Source organism: Vespa mandarinia, chromosome 3 (genome assembly GCF_050613455.1).
Source record: "Vespa mandarinia isolate Hongniang chromosome 3, ASM5061345v1, whole genome shotgun sequence".
NCBI classification, from domain to species: Eukaryota; Metazoa; Arthropoda; class Insecta; order Hymenoptera; family Vespidae; genus Vespa; species Vespa mandarinia.
The window spans coordinates 9,173,835-9,187,500 of record NC_140812.1 but is presented as its reverse complement, the minus strand read 5'-3'; the positions used below and the strand labels follow the sequence as shown (position 1 = coordinate 9,187,500).

Below are 13,666 nucleotides of genomic sequence, written 5' to 3'. Positions count from 1 at the left end.
TTTGGACGTAGTTAAATATAAAATGTTTTCAACAATCTTTAATTTATAATACATATATATATATATATATATATATATATATATATATATATATAATACCGATGACGAGGACGAGGACGACAACGACGACCGAATGGGACCGATGATGGCGACGTAATGGCGACGGAATAGGACCAACAACGATGGTGACGTCAACAACAGCAGCCGAAGATAGCCGAGGATAGCCGACATCGTTGATATCATCGTCGTCGTTGTTTAACATACATACATGACATAGAAAATATTGTTTACATCATAATAAGCCGAAAAAAAGATATTTAAATGATTATACTTAAAAAAGACCGTCCTGTATATACGTATATACATATATATTTATAATGAACCTTTCAAATAATCAATTAATACTTATTACTTTGTACTCATTAATATCAACTATTATCGGAACGTTTCGATAAAAATATTGGTTAAGTTAACTCGAAAACGGTAGTGCATAAAGAACACGTTCAACGATCGTATATACTAATTAAATTTCACTGCTCGATTCGACGTTACGTAATAGATGCACCATAAACCTCTTTTGGTAAAACGTTTATTTAGGACACATATATATTTATAGTTTTAATACCTTTCACACTTACCAATACGAATCGTTCGAATTACCGATGCATCGGCTTGGAGTTAGATACCAATTGGTATTCAATTGGTATAGCCGAATAAGCATACAAATCGCGTTCACCAGGGCGTACAGTTGTTAAACCCAAAAACATTTTACGAGCCACCAGTGGATATATACAAGCCATGCACGGGCAGATGAGGGTACAAAGCGTAAACGATGAGTTAGCATGAATCCAACAAATCAGAGCACCATATGGACGAACAATTTTTTAAAACAAATATCTAACAACAATGACAACAATAAATGACAAAGATATATATATATATATATATATATATATATATATTATCTTTATGCAGAAGAGAATTGAATATTATTGAATCTCGACGAAATCGTTAGTTCTATTTTCTTTTTTTTGGTCTCTTATTACTCGTATAAACTTTGTGAGTAATTTAAAGAAAAAAAAAAAAAAAAGAAGAATAATAAAATTATTTACTATATGACATAATTAGAAAGAGTATGAAATAGTACATTTTCTTTTAGCTTTTCTCCTTTTACTGTAATGTATATCACATTATTTATATTTTATAATATAAAAATATATTATAAACAATGCATTTATAATGTATGTATATAAAAAAATTTATATAAAAAAAAATTATAAAAGAATTATAATATATTTATCTCTTTCTAAGTTTAGTATTTAATTATTATTATATTTACAATATCGTATATTTTCTTTTAATATATAATATATATATATATATAATTAATATTTTATAATATAATAATAATACAAATAATAGAATTAAATACTGTATCAATGTATATTGTAAAAATTAATAAATATTCATTAAAAAATATTTATATATTATTTACATAAGTATACATACATATATGTATCCATATATATATATATATATATATATATATATATAAATTTTTAATCAACATTACTACAACATACATATATCTTTTAGAAACGAATGAAAGAGAACGTGGATAACAGAGTGAATGAGAGAAAAATTATGAAAGGTGTGTGTAATATACATACATATACGCACATAGGACATACGTACGTGAATGAGCGAGGCATAATAAACAAACGATAAGCATTGAAGGACGATGACGTCAACGGACGAACGTCGAGAATAGTCGAACTAGGAAAAGGACCACAGTTGAAAGTTAACAAGCAAGTGAGACGGTCATTTTTAATTCCTTCCTAAACATTTTAAATGTACTATCTATTTTAAAATTGTTATCACTTATAAATTAATTACCGATTAATTAAATCCGAATTTACATTCATTACATATCGCGTATTAAATATATAGGACACAATGTGTGTATGTGTGTGTGTGTGTGTGTTTAGAAAGTGAGAAAAAGGGAGTGAAAGTGAACAAAGAAATACGTTTGAAAAATTTGTTGTATAGTTTACATATACATAATTAATTATATTAATTTATTTACAATATTTCTTAACGAAATGTTATTGTTTTTAATAATAATTAATTATCAGATATATAGAAGAATCATAATATATAAATATGATTTTGTCTTTAATCGATTTAACGAAAGAAAGATATTTTAATGTTCTTTGAACAAAATTTCGAATACAATCATTAAATATCGATACTTAAATATACGTACATATATATATATATATATATCTACATATTTATGTACGTATGTTTATATACATAAAGACACGTTAATAACAATTACAAAATATATTGTACTAATGTTAATATCTTTCGATCGATCGACATTTTCGTTATCGCTTTAAAAATTTACATATGTATCAATCTATGTAATTACGTATGTACTTACCAATACATTGATACTTATTCCACACACACACACACACATATGTATATATATATACATACGAATGTCTGTGAGAACAAACAACAGTTCGTAGGGGGGAAAAAAGAAAAGAAAAAGCAAAAAACACGAAGAAACGTAAATTTATTCTCCAATAATGCGAATTCCATAAACCGATAAATACCATGAACATATACCATTTTAACCTTTCCCTACCCCCTCCCCCTTCCACTATCACGTCTCTCCAATACACAGTCCCGTATCACGCACGTCGCGTGTTAAAAAACATCCTTACTTACATTTATTTACCCTTTCTCCTGTTCCTTCGCCTATTCGTTCCATTTCAAACATGTAACGTAAACTACGGTATCTTCGGTTAGAAAAGAAAAGAAAAGAAAAAGAAAATGGAAAAAAGAAAAAAAAAAAGAGTAAAAGAGAAAAAAAGGGTCAGCAGGAAGGCTCGGGAAGGGGAAAGCAGGGGAGGATAGGGGAGGGGTGAGGGAAGTATAGGAGGGAGAAGGTAGAAAATCGAGCTCTAAACACGACGAGAGATATTTTACGGGAAAAGTAAGAAAACGAAGAAAAGAAAAAGAAAAAGAAGAAGAAGAAGAAGAAGAAGAAGAGGAGGAGGAGGAGGAGGAGGAGGAGGAGAAAGGAAAACAAAAAATAAAGAGGATCGTTAACTCGATAGTCTATAATCTCGAGAAAAAGAAAAGAGAAAAGAGAAAGCAGAAAACAGAAAAAGAAAAAAAGAAAAAAAAAGAAAAAAAAAAAAAAAAAAAAAAAAAGAACAACGTTAAACTCTTCTCCACGAGCAAGGAACACCGAACGATTTACGGGAGTGTGCGAGAGATGGGAGACAATAGGGTAGTAGGGTAAGGGGGATGAAGGGTGTACGAAGAGACGAAGAAGAAAAGAAAAGAACTAGAGAGAGAGAGAGAGAGAGAGAGAGAGAGAGAGAGAGAGAGAGAGAGAGAGAAAGAATAAGAAAAAGTGGAAGTAAAGGAAAAAAAAAAGTCAAAGCGAAGGGTTGACGTCGATCGAGGATGGAAAATAAGTTCGATGTCATGAAAGGGGTTGGCTTTATTCTTACTATCACCTTACTTTAACCCCCTTTAACTCCTTCCACACTCTACCATTTTTCCCGCTATTAGATACAAAGGGTTGCCGTGATCGTGCGAATTCCAAACTTCTTTCGCGGTAAAGGCACCCCAATCATCCCCTTTTCTATACATTTATCTATATCTATCTATTTATCTTTTCTTTTTCTTTTTTTTCTCTTCTTCGTCTCAATCTGCAACTACCATTTCTCCCTTCTATTATCCTTAAGAACAATTTCGATGTTTATTATAATAGTTCATGAAGCGACTAGTTCTTAGGGATATTGTCTCTCTCTCTCTCTCTCTCTCTCTCTCTCTCTCTCTCTCTCTCTCTTTTCTAATAAATAAAACACTTTATTTATTATGTAAGATATAGTAATGATAGAAAATATGGTATAATAGAACAGAATGGGATAGTATGATGGAAGAAGGGGTTGATCAAGGAAACGGGTTTCTTGGTAGGGGTATCATCGTAAGTTAGACCAACGTAGACCTTCGTCGTAAGAGGATGGAAACTATTTTTACGTCTCGTTACTATAAACTCAATCGTTTGTTTTTATCGATCGTTGGTATTTGGCCATACGATGATCCAAGGGATAGTCTAATACGAAAGATCAGAACTTATATAGCACTTACAATTACAATATTATCGCAAGTGAGCATAATCGGTGTGTGTATGTGTTTTCTTTTTGTTCTTTTTTTTTTTTTTTTTTTTTTTATTTATTTATTTATTTTCTTCTGTGAATTTAAGTCCGTCTCTCTTGCAAGTGTATATGTGTGTATTTGTGAGTGTATTCATGTGTGTTCGTTTGTTTGTTTGTTTGTATTTGCATTTCATTTCAATATTAATGTATTTATTATATAGTTGATACATATATATATATATATGATCGATATAGCACAATTAAATTCTAATGAAATAATTATGACAGATTGATGATGATTAATTTTATTGTTTCTTACGTCGGATTCTAATTTTTTTTATTTTATATAAATTTATACATACGTATAAATATATATACATATATATATATATATATATATATATTCTTTTTTCTTTTTTTTTCTTCAAATTGACAATGCCGACCACTATGCAAATATAAATGTTTATTATAAATTGTTAATAATAAGGATGACAAAGATAAAATTATTATTATTATTATTATTATTATTATTATTATTATTATTATTATTATTATTATTATTATTATTATTATTGTTGTTATTGTTGTTGTTGTTGTTGTAGTCGTTGTCGTTGTTGTTATTGTTGTTATTGTTGTTAATTTTAATTTTCGTTTTCTTCTTTCTTTTGTTTTAGATATTCGCCCTCATAAAATCTGATTTATCACTGCAAACGATTAGTACAATATTTTCGTTTCTTGTACCATCGTTATGTCTGTTCATTTCTTATTATAGCACCAGTTCTCATAGCAAGGTAACTGGATGCATTCTTAATGAAATATAAGAAAAAAATATCGATGAAAATATATTTATTATATTTGATATATTATAGAATTGTTTGTTGTAATCAGATGAAGATTATGATCGAACATATGAATTACGATTGGTGCCATTTAATTTCTGATAAGGAACGACGTATCATGGAGAAATATGCGAGCTTGACTAGAATATATACGATTATTAGTATTGGTAAGATTATTTTTCATTTAATTTTATTTATTTATAGATATTATATATGTATATATGTAGATTTCTGTGTACGTCAGATTTGGGACCAAAAAAGTCCCTAGACGAGTGAAAAGTTTTTTACATGATTTTTAAAAATCAATTATTCTTTATCCTTTATTCATCTCGAAACTTTTTAAATTTTTAATTAGACACGTATTTTTTTACACGATTTAACAAAGAAAAAAGGCAAAAAGAAAAGAAAAAAAGAAAAATTAGCTCGCATTATAGTTGTATAAAATATAATGAACAAAAATTTTATTATTTCTTTTGTCACTCCTAGGAATGGGATTAATAATTTAAATTAATAATCCAATTTTTTTTTTCTCTTCAAGTATTTTAATATTAATCATTATGCAATAATAATAATAATTATTATTATTAAATTATTTTTAATATTAATAATTATTAATATCGAAAAAAAAAATAATAATAATTTTTAATATTAATTATACGATAATTATAAAAAATACACGATTATTCTCTGTCATTGAAGAAAAAAGAAACCAAAAATTTATTATTATTATTATTATTGTTATTATTATTATTATTATTATTATTATTATTATTATTATTATTATTATTATTATTATTATTATTATTATTATTATTATTTGTATATTTTTATGGACAATTTTTTTTATAAAATTTATAATGTTTTCAGTGATATATTTCAGTATTATATTATTGTACATGTTACCAGTGACCTCAAGATTTTTATTCGACCTCTTTTTATCAACGAGAAAAACTCAAACGTACGAAATACCATTTAAAATAGAAATATTTATCGATCAGCAAAGATATATATTCTTTGTATTGGTACTGATCTACATTGTGTTATTTTTCATGGGAATTTCTATAAACGCTTCGTATATGCTTTTTGTTATTTACTTTCAGCATGCCTATGGTTTGCTCGATATTACTGGGTAAGGATAATTTTATCGAGGTTAAAAAAAAAAAAAAAAAAGAAGAAGAAGAAAAAAAGAAAAGAAAAAAAGAAGGAAAGAAAAAGATATTTCTTTCTTAAGTATTAAAACGATACCGATCACTTCTTTCAATTTTATTTTTATATACGTTTATAACGAAATATTGTCAATAACATTGATCACTTGTTAATCATTATTAAATTATTAATATATATATATATATATATATATATGTATATATTAATTTATTATTATTAATAAAATATATTTATTAATAATAATATATTGTGGATATATTGTTATTGTTATTGTTATTATTATTATTATTATTTTCATTATTATTAATATATGTCATCGAATACGTATATTAATAATAATATATTATATTATATTATATTATATTATTATTATATTATCATTATTATTTGCATGTAAATGCACACATTAATAATTTATTATATATTACTTAACAGACATATATTATATTATATATATATAATATGTATATATTACTTAGGAATATGTTGAAACATGCATTTGATACGAGAAATTACAACGAATGTACAGAAAAGGATATCGAGAATATCACGATGAGAATAATACGTTGTGTTTTATGTCACACGAGAACTATACGGTTTGTATGTAATTGTAATATTTACATAGATATTTTAAGTGAAACGAAAATACTTCGTATCTTATTTCATTATTATGACGTAGAAATTGTAAAACTAGAAACATGCATAAGTATCCAGCTACATAAATCTGATACAAATTTCTTTTTGTTTATATAATATTCCTTTTTTACTATATATATATATATATTTTATATATATATATATGTGTGTGTGTGTGTGTGTAATATTCTCAAATTACTTTTTCTTATTTTTCCTTAAAGATTCATCGATAACATAAATTCAACATTTAAAACAAGTATAATAATTCACTTGATACTTGGATTTATGATGATTTTGATTGCGTTCTTTCAAGTAAGTTTCTCTTATTTAAGAAAATAAATAAATAAATAAATAAATAAAGAAAAAAAGAACAGAAAAAAAAAAAAACAAAAAAGATAAAAACAAAAAGAAAAAAGAGAATTGTTTCAGCGAATACGTCATTTTTAATGATAAAAAATTTTTCGAATCCTCAAAGGTATTTTCCGTGGAAGATATTAGCAAAAATAAAAGGGAATTTTTAACGGCTCTATTCTATATGATTACTATCATTCTATGGCTGTCTCTTTTTTCTTACATCGGACAAATGTTACTGAATAAAAGCGCCGAGATATTGAATAACGCGTGAGCATCGTAAAATTAACAACGTTCGTCAGATTTGCATTTAAATGCACTTATCTCTCTATTCTATTTCTTTGTTTTTTTCTTCCTTTTTTTTCTTTTTTTTTTTTCTTTTTTTTTTGTTTTGTTTTTTTCCCCCATTTTTCTTTCCCTCTATTTTCTAATGATTCCTCAATAAATTTCAGTTACAATTCGATGTGGTATTTGGCGCCATACAAGATGCAACAATTATTGTTAATTATTATGATTAGATGCGACAAATTGTCGGCTCTGATTATCGGACAAACATTTGTGACGTCCTTGGAATTGACCACATCGGTATAATATAGACGTTAGATAATTTTTTGTCCATCTTTTTTTCTTTTCTTTTCTTTTCTTTTTTTTTTTCTTTTTTTATTTTTTTTTTTTTTTTTTAACATATCTTATTATCTCTTTTTCTTTATTCTTTTAGATATTACAGAACGCGATATCTTATGCTATGGTCATACGTTCTATTCGTTGAACTGATTCTAACATTGAAATAATGTACAATTAGAAATATTCATTAGTTCGTATTAATCAAGGAAAAAAAAGCAAACTTAAAATCGTTTTACTTCTCGAATAATTCAAATTCATATTTATGTATTTACCTTTTTTCTTAATTTAATACGAGGTGTCTGATAAGTAACGTGACAATAACGAGAAAAAAAATAGAAAAAAAAAAAAGAAAAAAGAAAAAAAGGAAAGAAAAAAAGCCATATCAAGTATACAAGATTTGCGATCTTAAAAAATTATAAGTCAAATTAATTATATAATTAAAAAGACACGCACACATATACTTTTTTTTTCTTTTTTTTTTTTTTTTTTTTTTGTTATATACGAAATATATATAAAAGCTTAAGGAGAAAGAAAAATCATCATAGAAAAAAAAAAAAAAGAAAAAAAAAAATTTTTGATTCTCACGATAATGCACTTACGTGACACCCTATCGAATCATATTTTTTTTTTTTTTTAATCAAACACATTATCAAAACAATGTTTTTCTAAACACAACGATCGAAAACTTTATCGACAAATTATCATCCTTGCACCCTTATCATTCATTCACGTTAATCGAAAATATCCACGAGTAAAGACACGATAAAAGAATAAAAAAGAGAGAGAGAGAGAGAGAGAGAGAGAGAGAAATCATCTCGTAGCGAAAATTTCAAAATTGTTCATTTCTTGAAAGGACTCACGCCATTCCATCGATTTTTACGAGCACCTTATGTTTTCACGAAAAAATTCTCTCCGTAGTATACCATTCACACTAAACGAATACGAAATATATATATATATATATATATATATATATATACTTCGTATACTATATATATATATAGCTATTACAGACGATCAAAGAAAAAGCCACGAAATTTAGCGTGATAGACAAAATTACGATAGTACGTATCTATCGAATCCAAATCGAAAGTAATCAAGTTTCGTGAGAGAGAGAGAGAGAGAGAGAGAGAGAGAGAGAGAGAGAGAGAGAGAGAAAGACGGGACGTTTACCTCGAAAATTGCGAAGGAAAATTAGAAAGAACGAAAGAAAGAAATGAGACGGAAACGTATAAATAAAATATCGTCACGAACATGTTTACATATCGCTGTAAGAAGAAAAAAGAAGAAAAAACCATACACACACACACACACACACACACAGAGAGAGAGAGAGAGAGAGAGAGAGAAGAGAAAAAAAGAAAAGAAAAGAGAAAAGAAGAAACTAATATCATCGATTTAGGATCATTATCTACTTTTACTTAAATTTACTTGACCGAGGTCAACATCGTGTCGGACGATGGTTGGTTGATGTCGAATGGGGTGGAATGTTGGGGTAAGTGAAAAGGTAGATGGGAGAACGTATAAGGATAGGGAAATGGCAGTATGGTGGATGGGGTGCTACCAATGGGGGTAAATAACGTTCAAATCGCTATGCAATCGTGGGAACGTTCAATAATTTACGAGGTTTGGGCCTGGTATAACGTAATACGAGAATGACCTCCGACATGTCATACGTATACGTATACGTACATGTCAATCAAACGTATTTTCTATGATAATGACCGCCATTACCATCGACGTAATGACGATCCACCTAAGTGAATATCGTGAAGGTAGGTACTACGAGAAATAATTCGTAGGACATTCGTATATATCTTCGAACAAAACTATGGCCAACTTTGGTTTAGTCATCTATCGTAGATCGAAGTGAAACAACGTACTCCAGTAAAAATCCTTTAATTCTCTTCTATCCTACGATATTAGCTTAATCAATAAAAGTTATGATTTCGATTGATACGACGAAAATGATCGAAAATGGTGATACATTTTATCTTCACAATCCTTATTATAAACTGCATCGACATATGTACGTTATCGTTGGTGTTTGGCCATACGAAACTGGATATTGGTGGCAATCGGTTCTATATTGTCTTAATTTTGTTCTAATCACTTTTCTTATCGTTGGACAAGTAAGTGGTCTTTGAAGTCTTTTAAAATGGTCTTTAAATGTCTTCTTTTTTGTTTTATTACTTTTGTTTTTCTATTTTTTTTCTTTTTCTTTTCTTTTTTTTTTTTCTTTTTTATTACACATTTATTATTCCCTTCGTTGCAAGGGATAGATCATATAAGGATCACGTTTGTTTTGTCGCACGAAATCATGATAAATGTGTTATTTTATTATATCGATATATGTCTGTGTAATATTATTATGTGTGCGTGTGTGTCTATGTATGAGAGTGTATCATAAATATGTTATAAAAATATTGTAATTTATTATAATTGTGATTTATTGCTTTGTCGTGCCTATAATGAAAAATATTTCAATATCATGTTCCATGTGATAATTTACTTTTTTTTTTTTTTTTTTTACATGGAATAGATAAAACAAGATATTAGAATATTTTTGTATACATCAGATATATTCTAATATTATTTAATTGCGATATATTGAAAATATTCTAATCACGTATTTTGTTTTTATTTTTTTCTTTTTCTTTTCTTTTTATACCACAATTAAAATACTTCTATTTTTAATTATAGACATAGATGTGTATACGTGTATTAATCATAATTATTAAATTCTATTTTTATTTGGATAATTTTAATTTGTCCAATTAAAATGACATTCGTTGTATTGAATGTAATTATTTTTAGATACCAATATTCTTTACCATAGAATGTACCATAGAAACAATATCCGAAATTTTCTTTATATTTGGACCGACTATATGCACCGCCACGATATATTATCTAATTAATATTATCAAGAAAAATCAAGTATGTCATTACGATTTATTATATCGATTTACGATGGTTTGTTATTCTTTTTTTGTTTTTTTTTTTCATATATTTTCAATTTTAATCTCTTCTATTTTATATTTATTTCAAAGAAATGTAAAGATTAATACAATTTATATAATTTATATGTATATATATATATATATATATATATATATATACATATTTTTTTTGCTTTTATTCCTTTTTCATTAACATTGATGTTCATTATCCTATAGCATATATCCATTCATACTTTTATGAATTCACAATGAATTCATTTTCTTTTTAATGTTACATTTTTAACGTATATTCATGTTTAAATATTTTCGAAAAAAAAAAAAATATATATATATATATATAAAAATTATAATATGAATATAAATATTTTTATATGCAGCAGAAGGAACTTTTGGATCACATTAAAAACGATTGGTACAATTTGAAAACAATCGAAGAATTTTCTATTATAAAAGAATACGCCGAAGGAACCAGAATTTATTTGCTAATAATGTTGTGTAAGAGAGAAATGAAATCTTTTTTTTATTCTTTTTTTTTTTTTTTTTATAAATAATTTTTCGCATGCAAATAAGTGGGTATATATCGTATTTGAAAAAAAAAATTCTTACTGATAAATTCTATCCTTTGTTTCTTTTTTTTTTTTGCAGTTATATGTTTCCTGCCAATTGTTATTAAAGCATTATTATCAACGATTTCATTGAGTATCGATTCCTCTTTAATAAGTAACAAAACTCGTCGTGAAATATATCCGTATCAATTCGAACTCTTTTTTATAAATACGGAGGAACATTTATACTTTAGAATATTTATATGTTCATTTCTACTTATGGTATTAAGTACCATAGGAACGATTAATATGGGATCATTTCAACTTCTAATGCAACACGCGTGCGCAATGTTTCGTATAGTCGGGTAAGAAATTAAAAAAAAAAAACAAAAAAAAAAATGAAAGATATATAAATAAATAAAAATTTTGTTCTTTTGATACGTCTAATTTTTATGGATTATTAATTTATTAATAATATGATAAATATAAATATATGTTTGATATATATATATAGTTTAAAATTTTTTTAACACGTACATAATTTTCTGAAATTATTATAATGTATATCAACGATGTAATATATTATATATTATATTATATATATATATATATATATTATATAAAATAATTCTAAACTAAAACGTTTTAAACGATTTATGAAGTATTATATTACACCAAATAAAAAAATAATGTATACATAAATTATTATTAACAATTGACTTTATTTATGAATTAATATTAATATATATATACAATATTAATTCATAAATAAATAATAATTTATATGTATAATGAATTTTTGAACAAATATTTTTTTAAAATAAAAAAATTTCAAATCAAACATATACACATCATTTATATTATCATTATATAAAAATGATTAGAAATAATATCGTCAAGTAAATATTCATCTGAATTAGCTTTGTTAATTTGATTGCTAACATTTCGAACAAATACATAATTATCTAAGTAGAAATAACCAATTAACCTAATTATTTGCTTACAGAATAATACTTGAGAATGCATTCAACGAGGAAAGATTATCCTTTCGTAAATATAACGAAGAGGCGATCTTTGGAACGTTTTATCGTGTTATTAATTCTCATAATCGAGTGATCGAGTTAGTTTTTTCGATCACCATTAAAGAAATATTTTTCTAATCCCTTTTTTTCTTTCTTACTTTTTTTTTTCTTTTTCTTTCTTTCTTTCTTATTTAATCACACCACGTATGTACGTATGTATATCTGTATAAGTGAAATTTTTTATAATTAAAATCGAACTCAACAAATTATAATAATATTTTTAACATACGTATACAATATATACATATATATATATATATGTGTGTGAGTGTGTGTGTGTGTATATGTATTGTATATATATATATTTAAATATACATATATTATTGAATTGTTTTAATTATTAATTATTAATTATTAATTATTAAAGGTTTGTCGAATCAATGAATGTGTTGTGCGATCTGAGTTATACAATTAACATTGTTTTCGGAATGATTATTGTTGGTACTGACTTAATAATGGTAAAGATCACCAAAAAAAAAAAAAAAAAATAAAAAAAAATAATAAAAAAAATTAACAAAAGATCTCTTACTCTAACTACAATTATTAATTTCTTTCATTTTGTATATCGAAAAAATATATTATGACGAAAGAAAGAATTTTTATAATTTATAGATGTTGCAGTTTGATTTGGATAAGACGAATTTGTATAAATTTTTCACAACCTTTTTTCACATGCTCTGCATGATATCAATCGGAATTCTACAATCTCATATTGGACAAAGATTGACGAATCACAGTGCTGATTTCTTTCAGGAAATGTAAATATTACAATTTATTATTATTATTATTATTATTATTATTATTATTATTATTATTATTATTATTATTATTATTAGTATTATTATTATTATTATTAGTATTATTATTATTACTATTTGTTCGTTGCAATGGTCACTTCATTATTTATATAAAGGGTGATCCGATTAAAATGTTACGTAATAATTTTAATAAAATCATCGTGCAATCATAAAATGGAATGAACGCATCATGATTTATTTATTAATTTTTTTTTTTTTCATTTGAATATTATAATTCTTTAAACAGATGAACTTATTCGTTTGACATGTGAAATAAATTATAATAACGTATTATTGAAAAATATGACAATGTAAATTTTTCTCAGACATTCATGTATTTATTTATTCATTTATTTTCTTCTTTACTCGACGACGATTCGTTCTTATTTAACATTAAAAAAAAAAAAAAAAAAAAAAAAAAGAAAAGAAATTATTTTCAAACTGATATACTTATATAATACACCAAAACAATACTTCT

The 13,666-nt window shown here is 25.6% G+C and overlaps 2 protein-coding genes across 2 annotated transcripts; both read left to right on the top strand.

Annotated features, from left to right (window-relative positions):
• The first annotated feature begins 4,048 nt into the window (after nt 1–4,048).
• On the top strand, nt 4,049–7,946 carry LOC118445176 (uncharacterized). The gene is made up of 10 exons (XM_085655667.1): nt 4,049–4,195; nt 4,859–4,975; nt 5,073–5,190; nt 5,891–5,981; nt 6,027–6,152; nt 6,670–6,786; nt 7,048–7,138; nt 7,302–7,447; nt 7,630–7,762; nt 7,896–7,946. The coding sequence occupies exons 1-10, from the start codon at nt 4,049–4,051 to the stop codon at nt 7,944–7,946; spliced, it is 1,137 nt and encodes a 378-aa protein (XP_085511793.1).
• Nucleotides 7,947–9,467: 1,521 nt separating this feature from the next.
• LOC118445175 (uncharacterized) lies at nt 9,468–13,439 on the top strand. Its single transcript, XM_085655666.1, has 8 exons — nt 9,468–9,933; nt 10,619–10,741; nt 11,142–11,259; nt 11,410–11,674; nt 12,316–12,429; nt 12,759–12,849; nt 13,004–13,149; nt 13,436–13,439. The coding sequence occupies exons 1-8, from the start codon at nt 9,745–9,747 to the stop codon at nt 13,437–13,439; spliced, it is 1,050 nt and encodes a 349-aa protein (XP_085511792.1). The 5' UTR covers nt 9,468–9,744.
• The last annotated feature ends 227 nt before the right edge of the window (nt 13,440–13,666 follow it).